At 54.4% G+C, this 25,962-nt stretch overlaps 1 protein-coding gene across 12 annotated transcripts in view; it reads right to left on the bottom strand.

The window, feature by feature from the left end:
• MACF1 (microtubule actin crosslinking factor 1) overlaps positions 1–25,962 on the bottom strand; it is a 144,346-nt gene that overhangs the window by 12,519 nt on the left and 105,865 nt on the right. For 10 of the 12 annotated variants that reach the window (XM_059868557.1, XM_059868560.1, XM_059868559.1 and 7 more), the window contains 34 exons: positions 21,852–22,013; positions 21,571–21,741; positions 20,330–20,496; positions 19,210–19,369; positions 18,470–18,796; positions 17,710–17,794; positions 15,839–16,080; positions 15,543–15,749; positions 14,768–14,887; positions 13,602–13,709; positions 13,048–13,266; positions 12,299–12,502; positions 11,539–11,547; positions 10,239–10,470; positions 9,256–9,482; positions 7,929–8,051; positions 7,740–7,841; positions 7,259–7,360; positions 6,985–7,158; positions 6,734–6,889; positions 6,391–6,588; positions 5,923–6,051; positions 5,425–5,598; positions 4,563–4,718; positions 4,236–4,442; positions 3,994–4,113; positions 3,631–3,800; positions 3,363–3,522; positions 2,804–2,998; positions 2,066–2,194; positions 1,842–1,985; positions 1,541–1,729; positions 702–819; positions 73–236 (listed from right to left, as the gene is read on the bottom strand). In XM_059868557.1, coding sequence (XP_059724540.1) covers positions 73–236; positions 702–819; positions 1,541–1,729; positions 1,842–1,985; positions 2,066–2,194; positions 2,804–2,998; positions 3,363–3,522; positions 3,631–3,800; positions 3,994–4,113; positions 4,236–4,442; positions 4,563–4,718; positions 5,425–5,598; positions 5,923–6,051; positions 6,391–6,588; positions 6,734–6,889; positions 6,985–7,158; positions 7,259–7,360; positions 7,740–7,841; positions 7,929–8,051; positions 9,256–9,482; positions 10,239–10,470; positions 11,539–11,547; positions 12,299–12,502; positions 13,048–13,266; positions 13,602–13,709; positions 14,768–14,887; positions 15,543–15,749; positions 15,839–16,080; positions 17,710–17,794; positions 18,470–18,796; positions 19,210–19,369; positions 20,330–20,496; positions 21,571–21,741; positions 21,852–22,013 — 5,550 coding nt within the window. The remainder of the gene's footprint in view (positions 1–72; positions 237–701; positions 820–1,540; positions 1,730–1,841; positions 1,986–2,065; positions 2,195–2,803; positions 2,999–3,362; positions 3,523–3,630; positions 3,801–3,993; positions 4,114–4,235; positions 4,443–4,562; positions 4,719–5,424; positions 5,599–5,922; positions 6,052–6,390; positions 6,589–6,733; positions 6,890–6,984; positions 7,159–7,258; positions 7,361–7,739; positions 7,842–7,928; positions 8,052–9,255; positions 9,483–10,238; positions 10,471–11,538; positions 11,548–12,298; positions 12,503–13,047; positions 13,267–13,601; positions 13,710–14,767; positions 14,888–15,542; positions 15,750–15,838; positions 16,081–17,709; positions 17,795–18,469; positions 18,797–19,209; positions 19,370–20,329; positions 20,497–21,570; positions 21,742–21,851; positions 22,014–25,962) is intronic. The other 2 variants (XM_059868569.1, XM_059868567.1) reach the window with 1 other exon arrangement.

The following is a 25,962-nucleotide window of genomic DNA, read 5'->3' as shown; positions in this document are numbered from 1 at the left end:
AAATGCTTCTTGCACCTCTGTGGGGGTGAACTCCCAGCTCCCACCCTGCCTGGAGCAGCCAGGGGCTGTTACCTCCTCCAGCCTGTCCAGGGCATCGTTGAGCTTCCTCTGCCTCTCCAGGGCCAGCAGCCAGACCTGCTGCCAGCGTGCTGAGAGCTGGTTTATCCTGGGATTCTTCGTTTCTGACTGGGAGATGATGGGCATGCTGGGGGGAGCAGCCTGCCCCAAGCATTTCCCTGGGAAAAAAAAGGGAGAGGAGTTGTTTGAGGTGATGTTCATGGAGTCTGAGGAGCAGCAGTGAAATGTGTTTTGGTTTTTTGGAAGGGAAAACCTCCCACGGCCTTGCTGGCTGCTGTCCCCAGGGAGGAGGACAGGGTGACAGACAGCTCTACACCCACACCCCCCAGCACTCAGGAATTCACACTGGACTCTGGCTTCAAGAAACCCACATTAAAAGACCCCAAAACTTCATCCCAGAGAGAGAGAGAGAGGGAGAGGGGAGCAGTGCTGGCCCAAGCACCCCAGGAACAGCACCCCCAGCCTGGCTGCTTTGGGAAGTGTCACCTGGATTGTCCCCTCCTGCCGAGGCTCAGCCGCCTTCCTGGTGGCTGTTAGCGCAGGATGCCTCGTTAATTGATAATCAGAGCTAATTATCTCCCTAGGAATTGCATTTCCTGCCACAGGACCCAGAGCAGACTCACTGTTGCTGCGGGATTTGTCGATGAAGGGCCCGTGGGGAGGCTCAGTCGCTTTTCTTTTGTAAGTTTTTGTCACCCTGTCCACGTCGGGCTGTTTCCGTGTCATCTCCTCCATAAAGGACTGTCAAAACACAGCAAGGATGGAAAAACCCTCCGTCATTTCAGCCCTTTTTGCTTTCCAACCCTCACTGGGACAGGCCTGTAGAGGGAGGTGAGCATCAAGCACCAGCAACTGGGGATTGTGGCTGAGCTGCTGCTCGGGGCTGGCTTGGGTTTGCCAGGGCTGGAGATCATCCCTGGGCTGGTTTTGTTCCAGTTGGGAATAGGGAATTCGAGGAGAAGGCAGGGCTGGTTTTGTTCCAATTGGGAATAAGGAATTTCAGGAGAAGGCAGGGCTGGTTTTGTTCCAATTGGGAATAGGGAATTCCAGGAGAAGGCAGGGCTGGTTTTGTTCCAATTGGGAATAGGGAATTCCAGGAGAAGGCAGGGCTGGTTTTGTTCCAATTGGGAATAGGGAATTCCAGGAGAAGGCAGGGCTGGTTTTGTTCCAATTGGGAATAGGGAATTCCAGGAGAAGGCAGGGCTGGTTTTGTTGCAGTTGGGAATAGGGAATTCCAGGAGAAGGCAAGGCTGGTTTTATTCCAATTGGGAATAAGGAATTCCAGGAGAAGGCAAGGCTGGTTTTGTTCCAGTTGGGAATAGGGAATTCCAGGAGAAGGCAGGGTTGGTTTTGTTCCAATTGGGAATAGGGAATTCCAGGAGAAGGCAGTGCCTGCTCCACCCAGGGAGCTGGGGGAAGCCTCCCTCCCCTGCCCCTGTCCTGAGCTCAGCTCGGGGCTCACCTGGTGCTCGGAGATGAGCGCTTTGACCTGATCAATATTCTGGGGGATGGGGTCCTGGTCCCGCTGGATCAGGGTGGTCTCAGCCCACTGGATCCAAGCCAGGAGCTCCTCCAGAAGCTCTGCATTGGCCACCAGCTCGGAGAGAGCCGACTCCAGCCTCTGCTGGTGCTGCTTTGCCCACGTGAGAACCTGTTGGAAACGCGGGGTGACCGCTCAGCGTGGGAAACCTGGAGCAGGACCCGGCGCTCCGTGGCCACCCCTGGCACCACCACCAGCCTGGAACCACCCCTGCAGGACTCACCTCCTCGAACCTGGCTCGGATGATGGTGATCCAGTGCTTGATGGTGGTGATGCAGTCGGGGTGGCAGGCGCCCAGGATCACCTCGCCCATCGCCACCGCCGCGTTCACGTCCACCCTCTTCTCCTCCACCTTCTTCATGAACTCCTGCAAGCCCCAAAGGAATTATTTACTGATACTCCCCTCTCTAAACTTGCCCTGGGTTGTGTTTTGGAGCTCCCCCTCACCTTGTGGGCGTCGATGAGGGCCTGCAGGGCCTCGGCGTCGTCGGGCAGCGCTCCCCGAAAGCGCAGGGACTGCTCTGCTTCCGAGAGCCACTCCAGCAGCATGTGCACGGCTGTCCTGAACTCCTCAGCCTGCAGCAACAACAGCACGGGCTTTTGTCAGCCCTCCTCCTCCCCAGACAGGCTGCTGCATTCACTCCTGGCAGCTGGAGGGCTGAAAAGGGCTTTAAAAATACTTAAAAAGGGGGAAAAGCCCTGTTTGGGGCTGGGGTTTGGGCTGCCGGGCACTCTGGCACCTCCCTCCCCTCAGCATCAGCTGCACTGAAGAAGGAAATGTTTTTAAAAACAGCACAAGTGCTGTATCCTGAGCAATTTGGCACCTGGGTAGTTTATTCTGTAAATTGCCTACTTGAAGTTATAGCTGCTTAAGAGCCTTTGACCTTTTTGGTTGTTTTTTTTCATTTTTTTAGCTCCAATCGAGTCTCTCTGGACACTGGCAAACACCGGCCTGGCCTGCCTGATCACTGCTGCACTCAGTGAGATCTTTCCATCCTCCCTTCTCAAACCAGCCTTTATCTGCTCCTTTTTTAGGAAAAACAACCACTAACAGCCTGATACCACCTCACTGCTTCCCAGGAACCACCGCAGGGCTGGCGTGTCCTACCTGGAGAAGGCAAAACCTCTTCCCCCGGAGCCCGGCAAAGCGCCCCGAGGATTTCCAACCGTGGGTTTTCTCCTCACCTGCTTGAGGGCCTGCTCCAGGCGGGTTTGCTTGGACACAGACAGCTTGCACACCGTGTCCCAGCGGTTGCTCAGCTCCTGCAGCTGCACCTTCACCCAGGTGGTGTCGTCCCGGCTGTTGTCGATGAGCTCCCGGCCCGAGCGCTTCAGCACCTGCACCGTCCCCGTGCGCTTCCCCAGCTCCTTCTGGAACACCTGCATGCACACAGCAGAAGCTGAGCAAGGTCAGGCAGCTCCACTGCTGTCGCCTTCCCAGGAATGTGGAAGTTCTCCCCGTTTTTTGCTGTTTTTTGCCCTTTTTATCTGCTGGAGGAAAGCAGGATAAGCAGCAAAGCACCAACTCTGTGTCTGCTCTTCGGCTCTTGGGGAGGACAAATCAATTCTCATTATTTTTCAGTTTTTCTTGAAGACATTTCTATAATCACTGCCTAAATTAAAGCCAGAGCTCTCAGGAGTCATCCACTTCCAACACCCAAGTCTGTTTCATTTTGGGCATCTTTTGGGGCACCTTTTTGCCCCACTCAGGACTCAGAGAAGAGCTGGGGAAAGCTGCTCTCACCTTGTGAGCATCCATCAGGTTCATGACCAGATCCAGGTCCCCGTGGACAGGCTGGTCCTCAGCTAACTGGGGTTCCACCTTGTAGAGCCAGTCCACCAGAGCCTGCAGAGCATCCATGAACTGCCCAGAGAACAGAAGGGCCTCCTCCAGCTTGTGCTGCCTGCAAAACCAACACCCCAGTGAACTCCCACGAGCAAACTCACCTCCTTGTGTCACACCCCAGTGACCCCACGGCCCCCCTGTGGCACTGCCTTGGGGCTGGGCTCACCTTTCCACGGATTTCCCACACACTGTGTCCCACTTATCCCGGACTTCTCCCAGCAAATTGTCCAGCTTTTGAGTGTCATCTGGAAGCAAGGCTTTTTCTTTGAGGGCTCTGCCTGTCCTGATGGTGGTGTCATACACAGGCTGCTTCCCACCCAGGGTCTTCTGGAACTCCTGGGAAATGGAGAGAAAACAAAACTGCTTCAGAAAGCCAGGCCTTGGCTCTGAGGATTCCCAGATTTCCATGGCAGAGGGAGGCATGGACACGCTTTTCTCCTGTCCTGGCAGAGGAGATGTTGCCCTGCTCACCTTCCAACAGAGCCCCTTCCACCCCACCCAGCACCAGCCTGGCTTGGCAGAGCTTTACCTTGTGTTTGGAGAGCTGCAGCTTGATTTTGTCAGGATCATTGGAGATCTCCAGCTCTGAGTCCAGGTGATTCTCTGCATCCTCCAGCCAATCAATCAGCTTCTTCCAGGCTTCGTGGAACTGCAAAGCAACACGAGTGAGCCTGAAACTTCCCCCTGGTGGTGTCCCCAGTCCCTCTGTGGTCCTGGCACCTCCTGCTGGCCCTTCCCTGGGCTCTGCCACAGCCTTCCCACGCCCCTCACCTGCTTGGCTCTCTTCCTGGCATCATCAAGAGCCCGTCCCCGCTCCACCGAGCGCTGCACCACCTTCTCCCAGCGGGACTGGACGCTGACCAGCAGGTTCTTGATCAGCACCACGTCCTGCTTCTGGCTGAGGAACTTCAGCTGGTTCCCAGTCTGGTCCAGCTCGATGATGCGGTCCCGGTGCGCGTTCACCTCGTTGGCGAACACCTGCCAACAGCAAAGGGTGTCCCACGTGTCAGAGGGCACGGATGTGGCCTGGAGGAGCCTCAGGAGAGGTGAGGAGCCAGCCTGGCTCCCCTCCAATCTGGGGATGGAGCCCTTGGGTACCTTGTGCTCGTCGATCTGGGCCAGCACCGCGGCGAGGATGAGGCTGGGGGGGGGTGCAATGTTCAGGCTCTGCTCAGCCAGGGTCAGCCAGTTGATGAAATCCTGGAGGGAGTTCTGGAAGTCCGTGGCCAGGGCCAATGCCTCCTCCAGCTTCGCCTGTGGCAGCAGGGAGGGAGAGAAAAGAGAGGAAAAAACACAACACGGAGGGTGAGAGCTCTGATCTGCAGACAGAGGCAGCCTTTGTGTCCCTGCAGCAGGAACCTCATCACCCCAGCCCGGGAACGCCACGGCCCTGCCAAGGGGAGGGGGCTGCACTGAAAGGCAAGGCTTTCTCTCCAAACAAGAATGGGCCCTGAAAGAGGAGCCCTTCCTCGGCCCACGAGCAGCTGCGTCACCCTCAGCTTCCTGGGAGAGGGATCTCCGTGGGGACAGGGCTGCCTGGATGGGGGATGAGGTTCTGATGGCAGCAGCTGCAGATTTATTCTGGGCCCAGGCCACCACGGCCCTTGTTTTATCTCATCCCCAGCCAAAAGCTGAGATGGAGTCAGTTCAGAGGAGGGTTTGGTGTGACCAACAAAGCCTGCCTTTGAGAGCTGCAGGAGGCTTCTTCCCACCTCCCTGAATTAACCCAAACCACCATTTCACCCTCATTTTCTGTGTGATTTAACCAATTCTGATGACTACAAAAAAACCCCCACGCCAACAGCTTGACACTCAGCACCACCTGAGAAACAGCCTCAACCTTTACAACCAAGGAAAACGGATAAAAAAAACCCCAAATCCCAACTTTGTGTGGGAAAACAGGGAGCAGCTGCTGCCAGCCCACGGGGCAAGGCTGGATGCATTTTTCCCTGGATGTTACCTTTCTCTCCTCCATCTTGGTGCTGACCAGACACCATTTCTGCTCCAGCAGGGCCACGCTCTGCTCTGTCTTCGAGCTGGAGCCGGAGTCGTCGCGGTTGAGCAGCATCAGCCTCCCCTTGGCCAGCAGCTGGCTGTAGACATCCTCCTTGGCTTTGAGCTGGCTGTACAGCTCCTGCAAAGAGCCACCAGCCAAGGGTTAGGCAGACAAAAGCTCAGGGAGGGAACATGTCGTGCTGCAAGGCTGCAGGTGATGGGAACATGAGGATGGGAAGTGACAGCAGCAAAGTGACACTTTGGGCTGAGGGAAGGTGGTTAAAGCATCCTGATGGCTGTTCCAGGCATCAAGAGCAAAATGATCTGTAAGAGCAGACCAGAGCAGCCTGTTCTCCCCATCACACACAGAAAGGAGAAGTTTTGATGCTGATATTTGACAGGAACTTGCTGAATTAAAAGCATTTAAAGAAAAGAAAAAAAAAGATCTCTCCTGAGAAATTACCATGTGGGCATTGAGCTGTTCCCGGGCAGTTTCTGGCAGACCTCCTGTGGGTTTTGAGGCTGACAATTGGCTCTCCATCCTCGTTAGCCACAGGAGGAAGTCTTCAATCTCACCATGGAAACCCTGGGCCTGTTGGGGAACAGAGAATCAGCCCCGGATCAGATGACATCAGCCACCATTGATCAAGTGCCAGGGGTAAGGCTGTGCTTGCTTTGAAAGCAGATAAAGAGGCAGAGCTGGATGTGCCAGCGTGTTCAGGAGGGTGAAACTGGTGTGTCCACAAGCCACAGGTGTGCCTGGTCCCCAGGGCACTTCTGGGCAGGCACTGAACCACAGCAGCTACAGAAAAACTTCCATAAAAAAATCCCAGTCTCGCCCCAACTCTTTCCCCGCTTTTATTTCTCCCTAAAACAAAGGGGAAAGTGGCACCCAGAGCACAGGGGGGTATTCCCACTGCCTCTTGCTGACCTGCTGGAGGGTGGACTGCAGCTGCTGCTCCCTCTCCTCTGTTTTCTGCAGCACTGATTCCCAGCAGGAGTTCAGCTTCTCCAGGCGGTTCCGCAGGCTGCTGGCATCGTCCCCTGCACTCGACTCCAGCAGCTCATTCCCTGCTTTGTTCACTGTCTCCACGGTTGCTTGGTGGGCCAGGACGTCGTTCTTCAGCACCTGCACGAGGTTGGGCAAAGGTTGGACACCTCTCCTAAACACCCTGCCTGCTCCCAGGGATCAAAACAGCTCAAATCCTTCATGAGAAACTGAGTGCTGCCACGGGAACGGGCTAAAAATGTATCTGGAGTGGGGAAATACTCACGTGGTGCTTTGCCAGTTCCACCTCGATGACTTTTGGGTCCCCATTGATGGGTTTTTGGGCATCCAGCAGCTCCTCAGTGTGGGTCAGCCAGGCCATCAGCTCTGCCAGGGCGTGCTGGAACTGGCCCAGTGCCAGCAGGGCGGCTTCCAGCTTGTGCTGGGCAAGGACAGGGATGGAAAAGGGGAGTTTTAAAGGCTTGGGGAGCACCTGAGCCAGTTTGATCCTGTGACAGCCCCAGGCGTTCACTCTACCTGTCTGTGAGCAATTTTCTCGCCCAAGTTCTCCCAGAGATGTTTGAGCTCTGTCAGTGGCTCCTTGATGATGTCTCTGTCTGTCTCATCCGTAGCCTTTTTTAGCATCAGTTCACCTTGGTGATTAAGCTTTTCCATCTCAATCTGCTGCTGGTAAACCTCCATTTTAAACTCCTGCCAAGACAAGCAGGACAAAAACCAGAGGCAGAGTGAATCACTGGAGCTCTGTGAGGAGAGGCAGCGCTGCAGAACCTCTCCCTCCCCTCCCAGGTACCTTCATCTCGTTCATCTGCTCCTTGACCGTGCTCAGGTCGGTGCCCACAGGGGACATGTTGCACAGTTTGATCACAGCGTTGTCCAGCCAGTCAAACATGGCCTGGAAGGAGCAAGGACAACGTGAGGGAATGGCAAAGTGTCCCCCCTGCAGCTGGTCAGGGGGTGAAGATGGTCCCTGCAGCACCCCACAGCCATGAAACTCGTCTGTCAGGGCAGCTCTGTCTGTCCAGCTCCCTCTTGCCTTCCCTCATCCTGCTGCTCCCAGCAGGAATCAAGCTTTGGGAAGAGCAAGGCAGTGAAATATCTGCTCCTCCTCAGAGCTGCTGGCTGAGCTCAGGCTCCCTCAGAGCCTGCAGGCACTCGCCCAGGAGATGCTTCCTGCTTTAAGGAAGTGCAAATCCCAGCACAGCTCCGGGCAGAGGGCTCACAGTGGTGCTCCCAAGGCCCACCCACTCCACACCAGCAGCCCTGCTCCTTACTTGGAGTGTATCTTGGTACTGCACAGCTGACTGCATGGCTTCCTCCAGCTTCTCCAGCCTCTCCTTCCAGGTTTTGTTCAGGTTTTCCCAGGCGTTGTTCATCTGTGCAGCACAAAACCCATCAGGCTCCACAGCCAGAGCTCCCACTTGCTCCCACCTGATTTCATCTGGAGGGGAAGCTCTCCCTACCTCATCAATGCTCTTCTTCACTTCTGGCTTCTCAGTCTCACCACAGGCAAAGATGAGATCAGTGCCCAGGAGGCGGATGAACTCCAGCTCTTCGTGCAAGCCGTCTGTCTCCTCCTTGATGGTCTGCAGGGGCACAGCCACAGAAGGAAAACCTTTTTGATCAAACCCTCCTCCAAAATTGCCCCATGAGCAGGAGGGTCCTGCCTGCTCCAGTGCCCTGCACCTTGGCCAGCAGCCCAACTCCAAACCCCAACAGAGTGTTGCTGTTGAGATGGTCACACAGAACAATTCTGGAAATAATAAATTCTGAAATTTATCCAATTCTCTCATCTCTCTTTGTTTCCCAAACCTTGACTGTAACAGCATGCTTTCTTTTATGCCTTCCCACAAAGTTTATGCTTCACTCATTGGTTACAACAGATGAACACAGGGTTCATTGGTACAAAGCAGTCTCCACCACTGTTTTCAGCTAACATCCAACTGCAGGTTTCTTTCATTTATCTTTTTCTTCTTCTCAGTTTCCATGTCAACAACCTTGGTAGAATTCCTTTCAGGGGTAAATGTGAACCTTAGCAGCTTCTTCTTCAGACAACTCGTGCTGGCTCACAGGCCAGCTTCCACAACAGAGAGCAGGTGGCCACTTTTGTCACCACCACCCTGCTCTGCTCCCACCTCTGGGACTAAAATAAGCACATCTGTATTTAGCTGTGAGCCCGAACTGTCCTGGCTGAAGATGTTGTTGACAGGAGATGTGTGTTTACAGGAGTGAGGGTTTTGAGGTTCAAAAGGTACAAAGCAGAGTGAGAATGGTTTTGGAAAGGGAGCAGCAAGGCTAAAGTTAGCAAAGCATAAAGAAACATCCCTGCTCCTCAAGGCCTGAGCCAACTCAAACCCACCTGAAGTGGATTTTGCCACTTGAAGCAACCAGCAACAGAAAAATCCAAGCACTTATCTCTGCTCTGACCAAAATCTAAAAATCCTCTTCCCAAGCCAGCCAGCCTCTGGCTTGGGTTGGGAGCAGAGCCCTGCAAGCTTCCACATCACTCCAGGCAAGTGGGCACAGAGCTCTGACCACACAGAGCTCCGTGTGCCTCCCAAAACAGCAGCAGATCATGTGATTTCAGGTGAAGGATATGTGAAATCCACTTCTGGCTTTTTCCTTGCAGCTGCAAACCGCAGTGGAAATAACTCCTCATAATCTGACTGACTGCCTACAAAACTGATTTACCTCTGGCCACGGCCAGGATCTCAGATCTTCCCAATTGAGCAGATAAGCTGAGGGCAGACAGACAAGCTCCAGACTGAGGAGCAGCCCCACGGGCCTCACCTCTGCTGCTTCCACCTGCTGCTTGATGATGGAGGGGTCAATGCCTGGGCTCTCCAGGTCGTGGACAATGTCCTGGGTGTCCTTGATGGTTGTCAGGAGCGCTGCCATGTCGTACCAGAACTTCTCTGCAAGCTCCAGGACATCAAGGAACTTCATCTCACGTTCCTCAGTCCGAGCTTTGATGTCTTCCCAGAAGAAAACCATCTGATCCAGCTTGTCCTGGATAACTGTGGAAGGAAATTAAAGTATTCAGTGAAGAAGGAAACCTTTTGGCAATGCAAGAGCATTTTGAAAACACTCAGGAACAGCCAACAGAATATCCAGAGGGCAATAAAGATGGCCAGGGCTATCAGAGCATTAACTCTGAGGGACGTGAGAAACTCCAGCTTGCAGAAAAGCCTTTATTTATGTGCAAGCTCGGGGCAAATTTGCCCACACACTCTCCCTCCAACAAACCTCTGTTCTGGCCACCTCTAGCATGAAGTCCCTGCTCACTCAGTGCATGAGCTGCCCGTTGATCTGCCAAGGAAGGTGCCAATTAGTGCCAATCGTGCTGACGAGCTTTTTGTGCTGGGGCATGTCCCTCCCCTCCATTAGATGCTGAAGCAACATCGACAAATCCTGTCCCAGGGGCCACCAACAAGAGGCCAGCTGGGCTGAGAAGCCACAAATGCTTCTTTTCTCTTCTGACTGATGCCACTCAGTCTGTTCCAGATGGAAGCAGGTGCATCCATCCATCCATCCATCCATCCACCCATCCACCCATCCCACTCATCCTTGGTCCCAAAGCCAGGAGAACCTCCCAAATCCATACAGAGGACTCAACCTTGGTCCTAAGTCTAGGAGAACCTCCCAAATCCATCCAGAAGACTCATCCTTCCTCCTAAAGCCAGGAGCACCTCCCAGACACATCCCTGTGACATCAAAGCCTCGCCAGCCATGGTTTGGGGAGAAATTGGACGCTTCAATCCACCCAGAGCTACCTTTGGCTGCCAGGTCCTTGTCTGCTCCCTGGGAGCGGGCGATGAGCTCTTCCCCACGGCGTTTGAGGGCCTCAAAGGAGGGCTGCAGCTTCTCCAGCTCCACCGTGGAGTTCTTGTTCTCGCTGATGCACTCCCGGATCTTGTCGACCTCGGCGGGGATCAGGGGCGGCAGCCGCAGGCGGGAGGAGAGGCTCTCCAGGGTCTCCAGCATGGGCTCGATCTTGTCGTGGAACTGGAGAGGAGCAAAGCCATTAGGGCAGGAGGGAGGGGACAAAGTGACACCGCAGAGCCACCAGCGTGAGCCACGGGCCCCCCGAGCGCCGCGCCGCCCCGGAGAGGGGACGGACAGCGCCTGCGACAGCAGCAAGGACACCTCTGCAGCAGCAATGCCACCCCTGCAGCAGCAATGCCACCCCTGCAGCCTCCTGCTCACACCTGCCCTGCTCCAGCAGAGCCCCCAGAGCACCACAGACACTCACAGAGCCACCACCAGCACTTGTCACCCAAACACGGCGGCGCCCCGAAAATTCGCTTTTTTTGCTGCTGCCTCTGTTTTGGAGGCTGGGCACAAAACCTCAGTGCTGGCTGAGGGAACAGCCAGGCAAAAAATGCTGCTGGAAAAGCGCCCGTGTTTGGTGCTGATGGGAATCTCCAGGTGGTGCAAGGCCAGTGGAAACCCATCACAGTTTTCAGGCTCAGCAGGAGCTGCATGCGGGTGGGGAGGAGCTGCCATGGAGCTGCAGCCTCAGAAGCAGAACCAGAAAGCCAGGAGGGAGGGAGGGAGGGAGGGGGTCTAGCAGGGTTCATTGCTGCTTTTTTTAGAGAGAAGTCAACTTTGGCCTTAAAGATCCCAAACTGTCTCTGCTGGTGGGAAGGACAGCTCAGCACTGGGACTGCTCTTGTCCCTCTCCCAGTTCCTGCTGGGAGCACACCAGTGCAGGTGCCCACCAAACCCCAGGCTCTCCCAGCAGAGAGGGGCTGGGGCTCTTGGTGCAAAGTTGATCAGGACAGGCTGGCTCAGCCAACAAGCAGGAGCAAGCCAGCACATCCAGCTGGAGCAGTGTGAACCCTTCCAAAAGCAAAACCTCTGCCCTGCAGGAAGCATTCCCAGCAGAAGCTGAGACCAGGCAGCAACGCAACCAAAGCCATCCCAAAAAATGGGATTCCAGCCCCACCCCCGGCGTTAAATTTGAAGCAAGTTCTGCTGAGCTGTGCATGGACCAGAAATGAAAGTCTGGGTGTCAAAAAGAATCAGGCCAGGGAGGGTAAATGAACATCTGTGGAGGGGGGACTTGCTTACCTCCGAAATCTGCAATGGTGGGGCGCAGTCAACACAAGAATGAAATGGGACCATGTGGGGAGGACGGGCACAGGCAGCAACACACACAGACAACACATTCCACAATGGGAGTGAGAGATGAGAGGGGAGGGGAATGTGGAGGGGGGGAAAAACTCGGAGTTAATACAAGTGCAAACCAAGAGAAGTGACTACACAATACAGGAATTAAGAAAATAAACACCCAGGACGTGACAAAAACCAACCGCGCCACGGTAACACGGGGTGAAATGAAACAGAGCTGGGGGTCATCAGCCCTCAGCAGCAGGAGCACTTCACCCCTGTCTGGACTTCAGCACCTCCAGCCTCTGCTTTTCCTTCCCTATTTTTCCTCCTGCACTCACCCACCTCCTCAGGAGATGCCCAGACCCCAGAGACATCCTGACATCCTTTCCCTCTCCCATACAAAGCATCCCATGGCTGCTCACTGCACTCACAGCTTATCACAACTGAAAATTATCTCTCCAAGCTCTTTCAAGAGGCCCTTCCAACCTTGGCTGGATGCCAGAGAAGCCCCTTTGAACCAGCATCATTACTGAGGTTGTAAAAATTTACAGCCCTATTTACTGCGTGGAGCCTCAAACACCTCTGCAGGAAACTACCCTGGAGGTGCCTGACCACTTTATACCTTATAAAGGGATTTTACAGGGGGAAGAAAACCACATTCCAGAGCACGTGGCTCTCCCAGGGGGCTGTGAGAGGAAGATTCACCTCCCTGGCATACCTGGGTGGACTGTGAGAATGCCTCGTCCAGCGCCAGGGCCCGCTGGCAAACCTCCTCCTTGATCTTGGCATACAAGGCTTCAGCCCTGGAGTATTTTTCCTGCACCATCTCCCCTTCCTCGGGGTTGAGGTCCTTGAGCTGGGGCCCAATTTTCAGCAGCTTGTCGATGTGAGGTTTGTGTTCAGCGATGGACTCTCTCAGTTGCTAGGGAATAGAGGGAGGGGAAAAAAAAAAAAAACACATTTGTTTAGAAATCCGCTGCGAGCTGCTGCCTATTTATTCCAAACAGCACTCCCAGAGCAGGGATGGTATCTGGGAAGAACTCACACCCTGGATTTCATGCCCCAGCATCTGCCAAGCACATGGCACTCAGCTCTTCCCAACATGGCTATGGCACAGTGCCTGGCACGGGTCCTTCCCCAGCCTCTGACCCTCCCCACAGCTCCACAGGGGACCCCACTGGGAATTTTTTGCTTTGCAGTCTCTGCCCTAAAAGCACAAAGTGGTTTTTTTTTCCTGCCACGAGCAGGAAGGAGATCCAAAAGCAGCCAGGTTTCCTTGGAAGCAAGCTGAATTTTGGTAAGGAGCGCTCCAGCATAACAAGGGATTTTCATGTGGCACTCTTGCATAACACAAGCAAACTCCCCAAAAAGAACAGAAAAGGGGGGAAAATGAAGGAAAATTCAGAAGAAAAAGGTGCTCTTGCCCTCTGTGGATGGACAGGAGGTGCAGACTCTGCATCCTCTTACCCTCATGTCATCCTGCTGCTGCTTGAGCTGCTCGTGGTCGATGGCTGGGGGTGGCAGCTGGGAGATGAGGGCTTGGGTCTCCTCAATCCATGGGTTCAGCTCCTCGTAGGTCTCCCAGAACTGGTTGACCAGGACCTGGGCACGCTCCAAGCGGGCGTAACGCTCCGAGTTGAGCTGGCTCACAGCCTCATACTGCTGCACCAGGGACTCAGTTTTCTCCTAAAAAAATAGGGAGGAGAGTTATGGGGAGGGATGCAAAAGGGCCCAGGAAAAGGGCCAGCTCCACGCTGAGAGCTGGAAGAGAAGGAGGTGCCTTTGGTGGCCTTCCACGTTGTAATTCCAATTAAAGCAGCCTCGGGAATCTCCCCCTCCCCATCCCCAAACCTTGCAATAAAAACAGGCAATAAAGGAGAGTCATAAATGTAAAGAGATTTCTGCTAACGCTGGTGGGAGTTACTGAAGAGGGAGTGATTTTAAACTCCTCCAGCCCGTGCAGGGGCTGAGGACTGGCCTCTCTGCCCTCTCTGTTGCAGGCAATAGCAGAGGGGGCTCACCTGGAGAACAGCTTTTTGCTCCTCACCACAGGTGCCAAAGATCTCGTGGCGCTGGCTGAACAGCTCGTCCATGGAGTCTTTGTGCCGGATGATGTCGATGGAAAACGCCTGAAAAGAGAAAGGGGAGAGCTCAGAGCTGAGCCCAGCCTCCCCCCAGCCCATCCACAGCATCCTCCTGCCAAAGAGACCCTGCAAAACTCAGCGCAAGCATTCTGTGGCAAACTGAAAGTCTGGCTGGGAGTGCAGATTCCTGCCTGTTTTCCTCATCTACACCAACTTCTCTCTTTCAAAGACCCGAAAACAGCTCTTAAAATGAGGTATAACCCACACCCAAGGTCCTCAGTGGAGGAAAAGCTCCATCATCCATTTGTTAGTGAATGTTACCCCACAAAATGATGCTCTCCAGAGCTGCATCCACCAATAACTTTGCCATTCCCAAGGTCCACGAGATTAACAGCGGGAAGCTGAGCTCAATTTAACTTAATGCTCGATGGTTCAGTCCCCCCTCTCTTGTAACATTGTCTTATTTTCCTTTTTTCCCTTTAATTTTAAATCCAATAAGCCTGTGTGCTGCTCTGATTGCCCAGGCAGAGGGAAGAAAAGGGCCGTTCATTTCAAGTGCACGTTCTTTCAGGCATGAGCTCATCTCAAAGATACTTAGGGAAAAAAAAAACCACCCCAACCCCTCCAGCACCTCTTTGTTCCATGTCTGGCTGCTGGGAGGGAATTGTGGAGTCCCTCACTGCAGGGAACAATGAGCAAAAAGCAAATGGAAACCACCCTCATTAATCAATAGATACATTTCTCTAAACCCTTCCTGCTGCCAGCTCCGGTGAGACCCTGGCAGAGCTTGCTCTGGTGGCCACAAGGAAAGGCTGCCATGGGGAGACCAAAGCAAAGCACCCATCAAGCTCCTGTGAACAGACAGGAAGCTTTTTCCTTGGGAAGCCCAACACTTGGATGATTTACAGCAATTTTTTCCTTTGTGTGGTTTTTTTTTTCCTTTCACATCTCGAGGACAAACATTGCATCTCTCCTGCTGCTCTGAGCTCAGCACTGCACACCCCAGGGTAAAGCTGCTGCCCCAAAAATGCATCCCATGACCCAGCTGGACCATCCCTCCTTGCTGCCCACCCCCCAGAACCCATCAGGGAGTGCACACAGACCTTCTGCACCTGCAGCTGAGCCGTTGTCTGGTCCTGCTCCAGGCGGATGGGACCCAGAGCCATCAGCTTCCTCTTGGTCTCAGCCACCCAGGCCAGCTCTGCATCAGCTGCCTGCTCATACTGGCACAGGGGAGAGGAGGGGCAGTGGTCAGTGCTGGGGACAGTGGGAATGACAGAGGGACGCAGCAGGGACCAACACCCCACCCCAGTGTGGGGAGAAGGGGACACTGGGGTGGGGCTCGGGTTTCATGGCTCCTGCAGCTGGTTTTGGGGCAAGCTGGAGCAGTCACCTCTCCCCACACCCTCCCTGCCTGCGGGGAAAGGGACATCCCTACAAACAGGAGCATTTCCTTTGCTCCTCCATGGAGTGAGGTCAGGTATTCCCAGCACTCCACAGCCTCCAGTTTGTGCAGGACAAGTCCTTTTGGGGAGGACTGCTGGCCTGGAACAAATCCCTGTGCTCTCCCAGTGGAGGATGATGTTTTCCCAGCTCTGACAGTCACCCATCACCAGTTTCACACCATCCACATCACCCCTGCAGGCAGAAGCTCCCAGCCAGGATAACACAGTGCTGCTCCAGAGTTATCCCATCCCAAAACCACACACCAGGACAGGTCAGCTGCCATCCCTGCTGCCACAGCTGCTGCTGGGGTCCACTCCTTGGCATTCCTGATGGGATTTACCCTTGGTGCTTGCCATCCCTCCCACTGCCACGGGTGACGAGCAGTGCCTGGCTGCTCTCCCCAAGCAAACCCTGCAGGGGTTCTTCACTCACCTGCTGAGACCTCTGGATAGCAGCATCGATCTCCTCCACCCTCTGCCTGATGGTGTCACTGACCAGCTTGTAGCGCTCGTTGGTGTCCGACACCAGCTTGTCCAGCCCCTCCCGGGCTCTCCAGGGAACCAGCTCCAGCAGAGCCCTGCTCACCTCATTCACCGTGTCCAGCACCAGCCTGTGCTCCATCACCTCCTTCTTCAGCTCCTGTGGGAGGCACCCATGCACGTGTGTCCTCCCCAGCTCCTCCCCAGCCTCCCAAAGCAGAGAACAAACCATCCCTGCTGCTCTCCCACCTTTTGCCGCTGCTGGAACTGGGGGATCTGCTCTCCAGCAGGGGATTGTGCCCCGCTGGAGGCCAGCTCCTCCTCCACCTTGCTCATCCACCCCGTGAGCTCCTCGTGGGTGGACTGGAATTTGGTGGCCAGCTGCCGGGCCTGCTCCAGCATGCGCAGAGCCTTGGAGCTGGCGGCGGTGATGTCGGAGTAGCGCGTCTTGATTCCATCCAGCTTCTCCTGGATCAGCAGCACCTCCTCCCCTGCAGCAGGGGGAAAATGGTGCTGGGCTCTGGGGGCCTCAGGAGCCACCCCAGGAGGCTTCAGGAGCCACTTGGTCTGTGCCTCCCCCTTTTAATTTCAGCCTCACTTTTCTTTGTTTTAATGCAACTTCAGCCTGGTTTTACTAAGAGTTGATATCTTCCACCAGCATAACATCCACCTCATCCCTGGGATGAGATGGGATGGGATGGGATGGGATCCATGGGATGGGATGGGATGGGATGGGATCCATGGGATGGGATGGGATGGGATCCATGGGATGGGATCCATGGGATGGGATCCATGGGATGGGATGGGATGGGATGGGATGGGATGGGATGGGATGGGATGGGATCCATGGGATGGGATCCATGGGATCCATGGGATCCATGGGATCCATGGGATCCATGGGATGGGATGGGATGGGATGGGTTCCATGGGATGGGATGGGATGGGATCCATGGGATGGGATGGGATGGGATCCATGGGATGGGATGGGATGGGATGGGATGGGATGGGATGGGATGGGATGGGATGGGATGGGATGGATGGGATGGGATCCATGGGATGGGATGGGATCCATGGGATGGGATGGGATGGGATCCATGGGATGGGATCCATGGGATGGGATGGGATGGGATGGGATCCATGGGATGGGATCCATGGGATGGGATCCATGGGATGGGATGGGACGGGATCCATGGGATGGGATCCATGGGATAGGATCCATGGGATAGGATCCATGGGATGGGATGGGACCCCTGGGATGGGATGGGATCGGATCCATGGGATGGGACCCCTGGGATGGGATGGGACCCCTGGGATGGGATCCATGGGATGGGATGGGATGGGACCCCTGGGATAGGATGGGACCCCTGGGATGGGATCTCTGGGATGAGATCTCTGGGATGAGATCCCTGGGATGGGATGGGATCCATGGGATGGGATGGGATGGGATGGGATGCAAGTGTTCTGCAAAGCCTGGTTTTGTCACAAGCCCCAAAGCCACCCCAACTCAGTTCTCAGCAACGTGTCACAGCTCCAAGAAAAAAGGGTCAGTTCACCCCTGGCTGCTGTTTCCAAGAGGACACAGAGCTGCCTGCCAAATCCTTTGTAATCCCTCTTCCTGCTCCACAGCTCCCACAAGGACACAGGGCTGTACATCTGCTCTGAGCAGACCACATCTGAAGGAAACGCAGCGCCCCGACCTCTCTTCCCACTCATAAACATAAACTCACACCCACGTGGCAACAGCCACAACTGCTCAGTCTGGGAAAGCAGTGTTAGGAGAGGGCTGGGGGTATTTTTAACCTCTTTTCCATGTGATTGAGCAGCTGGCTGCAGTGAGAAAAGCCTCCCTCAGCACTGAGCATCCCCACAGCAGCACTGGGAATCACCGGCTCCCCAGGCTGGGAGGTTGGGATTTTGGGACCAAGCAAATCCTAAGCTGGAGTGTTTGTGGCTTAGCATCCAAGCCTGGATGCAAACCAGCTACTCTGGGAGTTTCCAAAAGGAAATGAAGACCTGAGGGAGAAAAGGCTCCACCCAACAGAGCATGGACTTCCCAAGGAAAAGCACGTGGAGGATGGATTCCCAGACCCCCCACATTTCCAAGATCTCCTCTGTGTTACCTGTGGTTTGCTTCAGGAGAGCTTGTCCATTTCTAATGGCTTGGTCCACGTTCTTCTTCCTGTTCACAATTTCCTCATTCAGAGCCTGCAGGAAAAGGCAAATCTGGGTTATCCTGCTGCAGGCAGGTCCCTGTGCCCTGCCAGCCAGGGATGCTGTGGGGAACATGAACTTCCCTACTGAGCACAGGCAGGCTGGACAACCCATCTGAAAACTGTCCACTCATCCTGCTGTGGGAATTATTGGGATTTTTGGGACTCAAAGGCCCAAATCTCAGAGCAAACCCAACCCAACCCATTGGATCTGTGTCACCAAAGGACTCGCCCTTGTACTAGACAGAACCTCACTCTTGGAAAGAGCCTGCACAGCCCCAGGGAGAGGATGCAGAGGATTCCTCAGTGGCCAGCCCAGCTCCAAAACCCACCAGACTTTTCCAGCTCTCAATTTTGGAAACAGCATCCAGCTTTCTGAAGGCACAGGGTGGCCAAGCTGGCTCAGACACTGCTCACAAATCAAATGAACCATTTGAAGTTCCCCCGCCTTGAGAAACCCATTTTTTTGGGGGGGGGGGAGCCCTCCACAATTGCTGTTTATAACACATGAAATCTCTTTACACTCCTCTCCAAACCTCAGACAGACCCAGCAGCAGAACGAGCTTCGCAAAATTAAAATCAGGCCCCAGAAACATAAACAAAACCAGCTAAAATGCAACAAAACAAACACAAACATGGAAGGAAATCAAAAAAACAAAAGGGGAAATACCAGCTGGTCGGCATGCTGCTTCTGCAGGACGTCCCGTTTGAAATCCTTTATGGACACTGAGCCCAGCTTGTCCTCCACCTCAGCCAGCCAGTTGAGCACTTCCACCTCCTCCTCCCCAAAAATCCTGGCGTTGGCCAGAGCCTGGTCCAGCAGTGCTGCCTTGCGGCCGCACCGCTCCCGGACCTCGCCGTAGCGGCTCTGCAGAGCCTCTAACTTCTCTGCCAGCAGCCTCTGCTCAGCAGCACAGCTCAGGGAGGACAGAGACTGCCCGACCCCCAGCGCCCGAGACACGTCGGTGGAGTGGCTCTCTATCTCCTCCTCGAGAGCCTGAATGGTGCAGGGTAGAATGGACAACAGAAAGGGGGGGAAAAAATGAGTGGAGAATGAGGAAAATGAAATAAACGCAACTTAAAGGGGGAACACAACAATGAACGTAACTGAAAAATGGAGGGGATGTAAAAGCCACCCCTGAATGGGTAAACTGAGGAGAAATTAAAAAGAAACACATGAATAGGAATGGTTTTTCCTGTCCAAATCTGCTGGGAGGTGCAAGGACGCCAGTTTAATGTTTACCCACGCTGGTGGGTCAGGGCTTGCAGCCTTCTCTGTACATAAAACAGCCTGGATAACTCCTCCAGCCCTTGTTTGTGCCAAAAACCTCTCTGGTTGTGGTGGAAACAACACCACTGGAGCGGGACCTGGCTCCAACCACCTCCATCCTGCTCCTGCACAGGCCCTACCTTGTGGCGGCTGATCTGCTGCTGGATTTTGGCGGTCTGGGTGCCAATGGGCTCAGAGTTGGCCAATTTCTTCTCTGTCACCGACAGCCAGTCAGACACAGGCTCCGTGGTTTCGTGGAACTGCTTTGCCAGCACCAAGATATCCTCAAGCTGCTTCTGCCTATAAAAAAGTAATCATAAAATTAGAAGGGAATAATTGTTCAAGGCCAGGTTGGAGCGAGCTGGTCTGGGGGAAGGTGTCCCTGCTCGCAGCAGGGGGTTGGAACAAGGTGGTTTTTCAGGTCCCCTCCAACCAAAACCAGTCTGTGATTCTTTGAGTCAGAGGAAACACTAAGGAGCAGCTCCCAGTTGGAGCCAGGCATGGGAAGCAGCTTCAGGTATTTGGAGGAAGCAGCTCTGTCCAGAGCAAGGTGAGACACCATTGTCAGGCAAGCTACAATGGCAAAGATAAAAATCAATGTGGAGGAACTGCAAAATAAGCTTTTCCTGCAGCTGTGCCTTTAGTTCATTGCCCTGTGAAGGCAGCAGAAGAGCTTCCCCATTGTGCAGCTTTTCATGAAACAGTTTGAGATGGAAAGGACCTTGAAGATCATTTAGTTCCATTTGTTCCATCCCTATCACTGTCTTGGAGATCCCTCAGCTTGTGGCCAGGCTCTTGGCCTTTCAGAACTTCTGGGTAAAGACAATCCTGGATGGACAGTCCTGGATGGACAGTCCAGCTTGTTGGCAATGATTAAAAACATGAAGAAAGGTCCAATCTGACCTCAGAAGTGACTTCATAACCTCAAACATCAGCTTAGGTAGAAATAAGTAACTCATAAACAAGATTCTGGCAGCATAAAGGTGTCAACAGGATGTTGCTAAACGTTAAAGCTTACAGGAATAAAAATAACATCCCTCCCCTGCAGGGAAATTATTTAATCTCAGCTCTTCCCTGCCATTGTAAACCACTGCTATCAGCAGCAGCTCCCAGCCAGCCTTTGACTCCTCGTGTTTTCCAGCTGCTTCCAGGATGTATCTGCACCAAAATCTCCGCCAGCTCCCCGAGCACTGCCACACTGTCACCCCAGGCTCCGGGGCACGGTGACCCGCGGGATGAGCTGGTGGCAGTGCCCCTCACCTGGCAGCTGCCCTGCCCAGCAGCCCTGCCCAGCGCCGGGCCAGGCTCTCCAGCTGCCCCACGATCTTGTCCCGGTCGGCGGGCTCGGCCGAGTGCGCGATCCGGTCGCCCTCCGCCTGGATCATCTCCACCGTGGCTTTGCGATCGTCCAGGAGGCGCTGGAGCAGCTTGGGGGAGGCAAATAATTACCAGATTGGAGCAGCAGAACCAAATGCAGCCCTTGGAGGGGTCACATCTCTAATTGTGGTTCAGTGCTGCCAGTACTGGGCTGAGACCAGGCCCAGCCCTGGGGCACGGCTCTGCCTTCAAAACCAGTTCAAAAAATTAGAGAGTTCTATTATATTGTACTATTGTATTATATTACATTATAATAATCACATGCTTTGATTTGGGCAGCCCTGAAGTGGTCAGGCAGCTGGACAGGGTGATCACTGTAGGTCCCATCCAACTGAACTTTCATCTATTCTATTCTATTCTATTCTATTCTATTCTATTCTATTCTATTCTATTCTATTCTATTCTATTCCATTCCATTCCATTCCATTCCATTCCATTCCATTCCATTCCATTCCATTCCATTCCATTCCATTCCACTCCACTTTCCTTTCCCTCTTCACTTTCCCCTTTTATTTCCCCTTCCCTCTCTTACACTACCCAAGATCCAAACCACTTCTGTGCCAGAAGAGTTTTCCGAGTCTTTCCCACCAACCCCCTCCAACTTATCAAGTTTTTCACTTCCACTTGAAGCACATTTCCTCTTCCAACCTCCACACATCAGACCAAGCCTGGGTAAGAATTCATTTCTGAAATATTTCCCCATGACCACACTTGACCTCCCCTCCTCCCCCTCCGAGGGCAGGCGCCGACCCCGGGCTGTTATCTCAGCAAACAGCGGCACACCTTGGGGCTGCTCTCACACTTTGTGACGTTCCCTTTGTCCAAACACCCAAACCAGGCCCTGCACCACCACCAGCTCGCTCCTGACACAGCAGAATTATCAGCACAAAGCAAAACTCAGGGCTGGAAAAACACGGCCAACCAGCAAAACCAACTTCAAGAGGCAGCGGGGCAACGAAGGGACACGGTGATTTAGGTGATGGAGATCCCTGAGTGTGGGCAAACTGCTCATTACACTGGGATGTGAGGAACTGAGATCCACCAGGAGAGAAGTATGGACATCCCAGCTGGACCCCCAAAATATGGTCTGGTTGTCCTGAGCTCCCCTCCCAGTGGTCACTCACCTTCTGCTCTTGGATCTGGGCTTTCACCACCTTGTACTCGGCAGAGGGAGGTTTCTGGTTGGAGATGAGCTCCTCGGTGTCTGCCAGCCAGCTCAGCAGTGGCTCCAGGGCATCCTGGAACTTCCCGCAGTGCAACAGGGCCTCCTGCAGCTGGGCCACTCGCTGGGCCACCTGCACCCCAAAAACAACCCCGCTGCAGTGTCAGGGACTGGCACCAGAGCCTCAGCTCCCTGCCCGTGAACCCCAGAAAAACCAGGGACAGCCCCTCCCTGTGCTCCCACCTTCTTGTTGAGGGTGTTCCAGCGGGTGTTGATTTCTTCCATGTCATGCTCCAGCCCTTGCACATCACAGTTTTTCCCGGCGCTTTGGATGAGTCCCTGACCAACTCCATTGACTTGCTGTAGCTTTAGCTGGAGGGGATCCACTTGCTCCTTCTGGAATTGCTGTAGGGTGGAAAAGGTGGGAGAGAAAAGGTGATTTATAAGCTGTGAGCTGCTCTTCCAGCCACTCAGTCTTTCCATGGATACAACAAGCTTTCCTCTCCAGGGAAGATGCAGTAGCCACTTGCACTGATTTTATTGGAATTGTGCAAGTTTGCCTAAACTCCTCCCTTGCCTTGACCTAGTGACACAGATGTCACAGGAATCTGCTGGTTTGGAGCACAACTCAGGGTCTATCCACACCCACCTCTGGTTTTAAATGGGTAAATCCCATTTTTCCTGGGAAAAGCAGTGGAGTGAGGTAAAAAGAGAAAACCGAGGAAGAAATGAGAGCATCGGCTCCGACTCGCCATCAGATTGGGAAATAATGCTCCTGGGGAAAAACCCCGAGCAATTCTCACAGTGAAGCTATTGAGAACAGAGACCTGACATCATATGAGTTTTGTTAACCACGAAATTACAGGCAGCGAGGAGCTCGCTGCATTTCGAAAGACAAAGGCAATAGGCAATTAATGTGCGAGTCGTTTACCACGGATTTGGCACGGTCCTGCCTGGGAATCCTGTGGGGAAAAGCTTTCTAAACCAAAAAAGATTTGATAGGGAAGGGGGAGGAGAGCGAATGAAGCTCCCCATTGTCAGGAGAGGCAGCAGGGAGAATCCTGTTTCTCCAGAGGAGATAAATGCTCTTTATCAGAGCCGGGGATCTGCTGGAACCACGCGCTGCCCCTGCACCATCCTTCCCCACCAGCCCCAAGGGACAAGCCTGCCCTGTCCCCCACAGCAGACACCCCAAAACCAGGGAGCAGATTCCTGGCTGGCTCTGCTCCCCTGGCCCAGGAGCCCATGCAGAGCAGGGGTCACCCCGCAGCCGGCGCTGGGCAGCAGCAGAGCCCTTGGCCCTGTCACAGCCTTGGGAAGCAGAGGGGATGGCAAGCAGCCACCTGCTCCCTGTGCCCAAGAATGCACGGGCACTGCCTGCACTGAAAAATTCCCACTTGGATGCAAGATCTCCCCCAGCAGAGCAGCAGCTCGTGGAGGACACGGCTCTCTGCGCCCGGCAACCGCTTTGCTCCCGAGGAGCACCAAGCAAAACCCCTTAAAAACACCAAAATCCCCCAAAACACACAGGCACAGCTCCCAGCCTGAGTAAGGGGCACTGCTTTGACTTTCCCTGTCTCATTTCCAAAGGAAAAAAAAGCTACTTTTTCCCAGCAGAGCTCAGGAACAGGAGGGCAGGGAGGTCCCTCCAGGACACGAGCGAAGGGTGAGCTGGCAGACACTGTCCAGAGCTGTTTGCTCGTGGAGAATTCTGCCACGGTTATAAGAAATAAATGGGGACTTGGAATCACCAATTCCTGGGCTGTTCTCCTGTTTCTGTTTATATATGGAGCTGCTGGGTGCAAGAGCCAAACCCACAAAAGGATCAGGCTTGATAAGCCTGGCATGCCAGGCTGGGCCGAGCTCTCCGTGCACTGCAAAACAAACTCCAAAGGAGCCAGGCAGGGAGGGAGCCCTGTGGAAAAGCCTGGAGGATCCAACCAGGGGTACCTGCAACACAGGTATCAGCCAGCCTGAGAGCCTGAACTCCCTGAGGAGCCTGACAAAAATAATCCCAGCAACAGCCCGAGGGTGAGCGTGTCCAACACACTTGTTTTTCCTTTGCTCATAAAAGATTCCAGTGATTTAGCTCATTAACCTCACTGTGACTCAGCTTGGAAACAAATATTTAATGACTCCCCTTTGCTGTGGAGCAAGGTGTCCTGCCTTGGGGAAGAGCTGGACAGACATTTTGGGAGAGCAGAAGGACATCTGCTCCACCACACCTCCTCCTCCTCCTCCTCCTCACTCCCAGAAAGGCTTCCCAAAGCACCCCCTTTGCTTTCTGCTTCCCTCATCTCCCTTAACCCCTCTGCTGCTGGATGTGGAATTCCAGGAAGCATCTCCAGCAATGCCTGGAGCAAGGGGAAGGCTGGTGGGGTTCACAATCAGAGGTGCTGAACCTAAAACAAGGATCCCCCTCACTGAATTTCAAGCAACAGAAACAACTATGGCAGGGACCCAGTGGTTTTTTCCCTCACCCAGGTCCCCTCCGGGTGTCCCAGCCCGTGCTCACGTGGACCCCCATGTGAAACCACCTCTCCAAGCCCCTCCACGTGCCTATCTCAAAGGGGTGGTACAGCCCAAAGGATGAGTAATTGCCACCAAATCGGGATTTTTGGTGCTGACTAACTTCTGATGTCTCCTTAGTGATATTTCTCCTATTCCAGATGGCAGGAAATCAGCGCTGGGCTGTGGGAACTCCAGCACTGAGGTCTCTCCAGGCGAGAGCCACGAGCAACACAAATCCCCAAACACCAGAGAGAATCTGAGCCCCTTCCCAAGCAGCCTCTGAGCCTCAGCACCTCAGTGCTCACAGAAAAAAAACTACAGACAGCGATGACTGCACGGGGCAGGAATTGCTTGCACTTAATTCATTTCACAGGTTTCTCTTTTTCCTGATATATTTTCTGCTTCAAAGATGGGAACTCCCTGCCAGGAGAGAGCGAGAAGGTTTTTTCTAAAGTCCGTGATTTCCATCTGAGTGACCACAATGTACTTTAATAAGCCAAAAAAGTGTAAGTCCACATTTCAGGTCATCGAGCAGCGAGAATCTTTTGCCTCCCTTACTTACACAATCACACAACTCCCCCCCACCACCCCCCCCAAAAAAAAAAAAAACTTTTTTCCCTGCCAAATTCAAGCTGATCTCAGGAGGGAGAAGGCTGTTTGGAAGCCCAGATCGTGCGTTACTGAGTGGGCTCCCACCTCCCACCCATCCCTGGAGTGCAAAATAAAGCGAATTCTGTGCCTGGAGCCCCGGCTGCGGGAGCCTGAGCAACAAATACCTCGTTATCTGGAACGAATCCATCTGGGAGAGCTGGGGGCCCTTCTGCCATGGCAGCAGCACCGAGGGGTCCCTCCATGCCCGATGTCCCCTGTCCCTCGCTGGGACAGAGGGAAAGGGCACCCCCACAGCTGCGGGGACGGAGGGGGCCCCTCAGCGCAGCCCTGGGGAGGGTTTGTGCCCTGGCTGCTGGGGCAAAGGGTGTCCCCAGCGGCTCTGGGGTGCTGGTGGGACCTTCTGGGAGGGGTGAGAAGGCACCACGGGGACCCTCCCAAGCTGCCACCCCTGCTGCAGGTAAGCTCCCAATGGCGTCATCCTCCAAAGCCACCACTTCAGCAGGCAGGTGCTCCAGGATGGGTGGCACAACCACGATGGCAAAGTCATCTGTATCCCCCAAGGACACCACCAATGGCACGGGGTCACCACCGAGGTCCCTGGCACGCGAGGCGAGCGGCTCAGCTGCTGGAGGTGGCACGGTGGCAACAGGCACGTCAGCAAAGGGTGGTGGGGCTTCCAGAAGCTCCTCCACCATCAAGGGCATGGCAGTGGTGGTGGCTCCTGGAGGTTCCTCAGCATCCATGGTGGGATCCCCGGTGGCTGGTGGCATCCCCTGAGCCTGGGGCTCCAGGACAGCCACATCTCCTGCTGAAAGCGCGTGGGTTGGAGCAGAAAGCTCCCCAAAATCCCATGGGATGGCAGGCCCTGCAATGGACAGTGTGCCAGGAAGCTCTTCAGGGGTGGCTGGGCTGGCAGGACATGGGACCTCCCAGCTGGGGGCAAACAACAAGTCCACATCTCCTGGCTGCAGGATGGCTGCTGGTGTCCCCCCATGCGTGACAGCCACCTCCACGGGGCACCCCTCTGTGTGGGCAGCCCCTTCCAGAGACAGGGCACGGCCCAGGGAAACCATTTCCCATGGGAGGTCCTCAGCAGGCACTGGGAATGTTGTCGGAGCCTTGGAGCCTGGCTCTGATGCAGAGCCAGCGTGGAAAGGCAGCAGAGAACCACAGCAAACATCCCCACTCCCTGCTGGACGAGTCCAGCCCTCAGCTGCACTCCCTGATCCCA

Source organism: Haemorhous mexicanus, chromosome 27 (genome assembly GCF_027477595.1).
Source record: "Haemorhous mexicanus isolate bHaeMex1 chromosome 27, bHaeMex1.pri, whole genome shotgun sequence".
NCBI classification, from domain to species: Eukaryota; Metazoa; Chordata; class Aves; order Passeriformes; family Fringillidae; genus Haemorhous; species Haemorhous mexicanus.
This window is presented reverse-complemented; position numbering and strand designations above follow the sequence as displayed.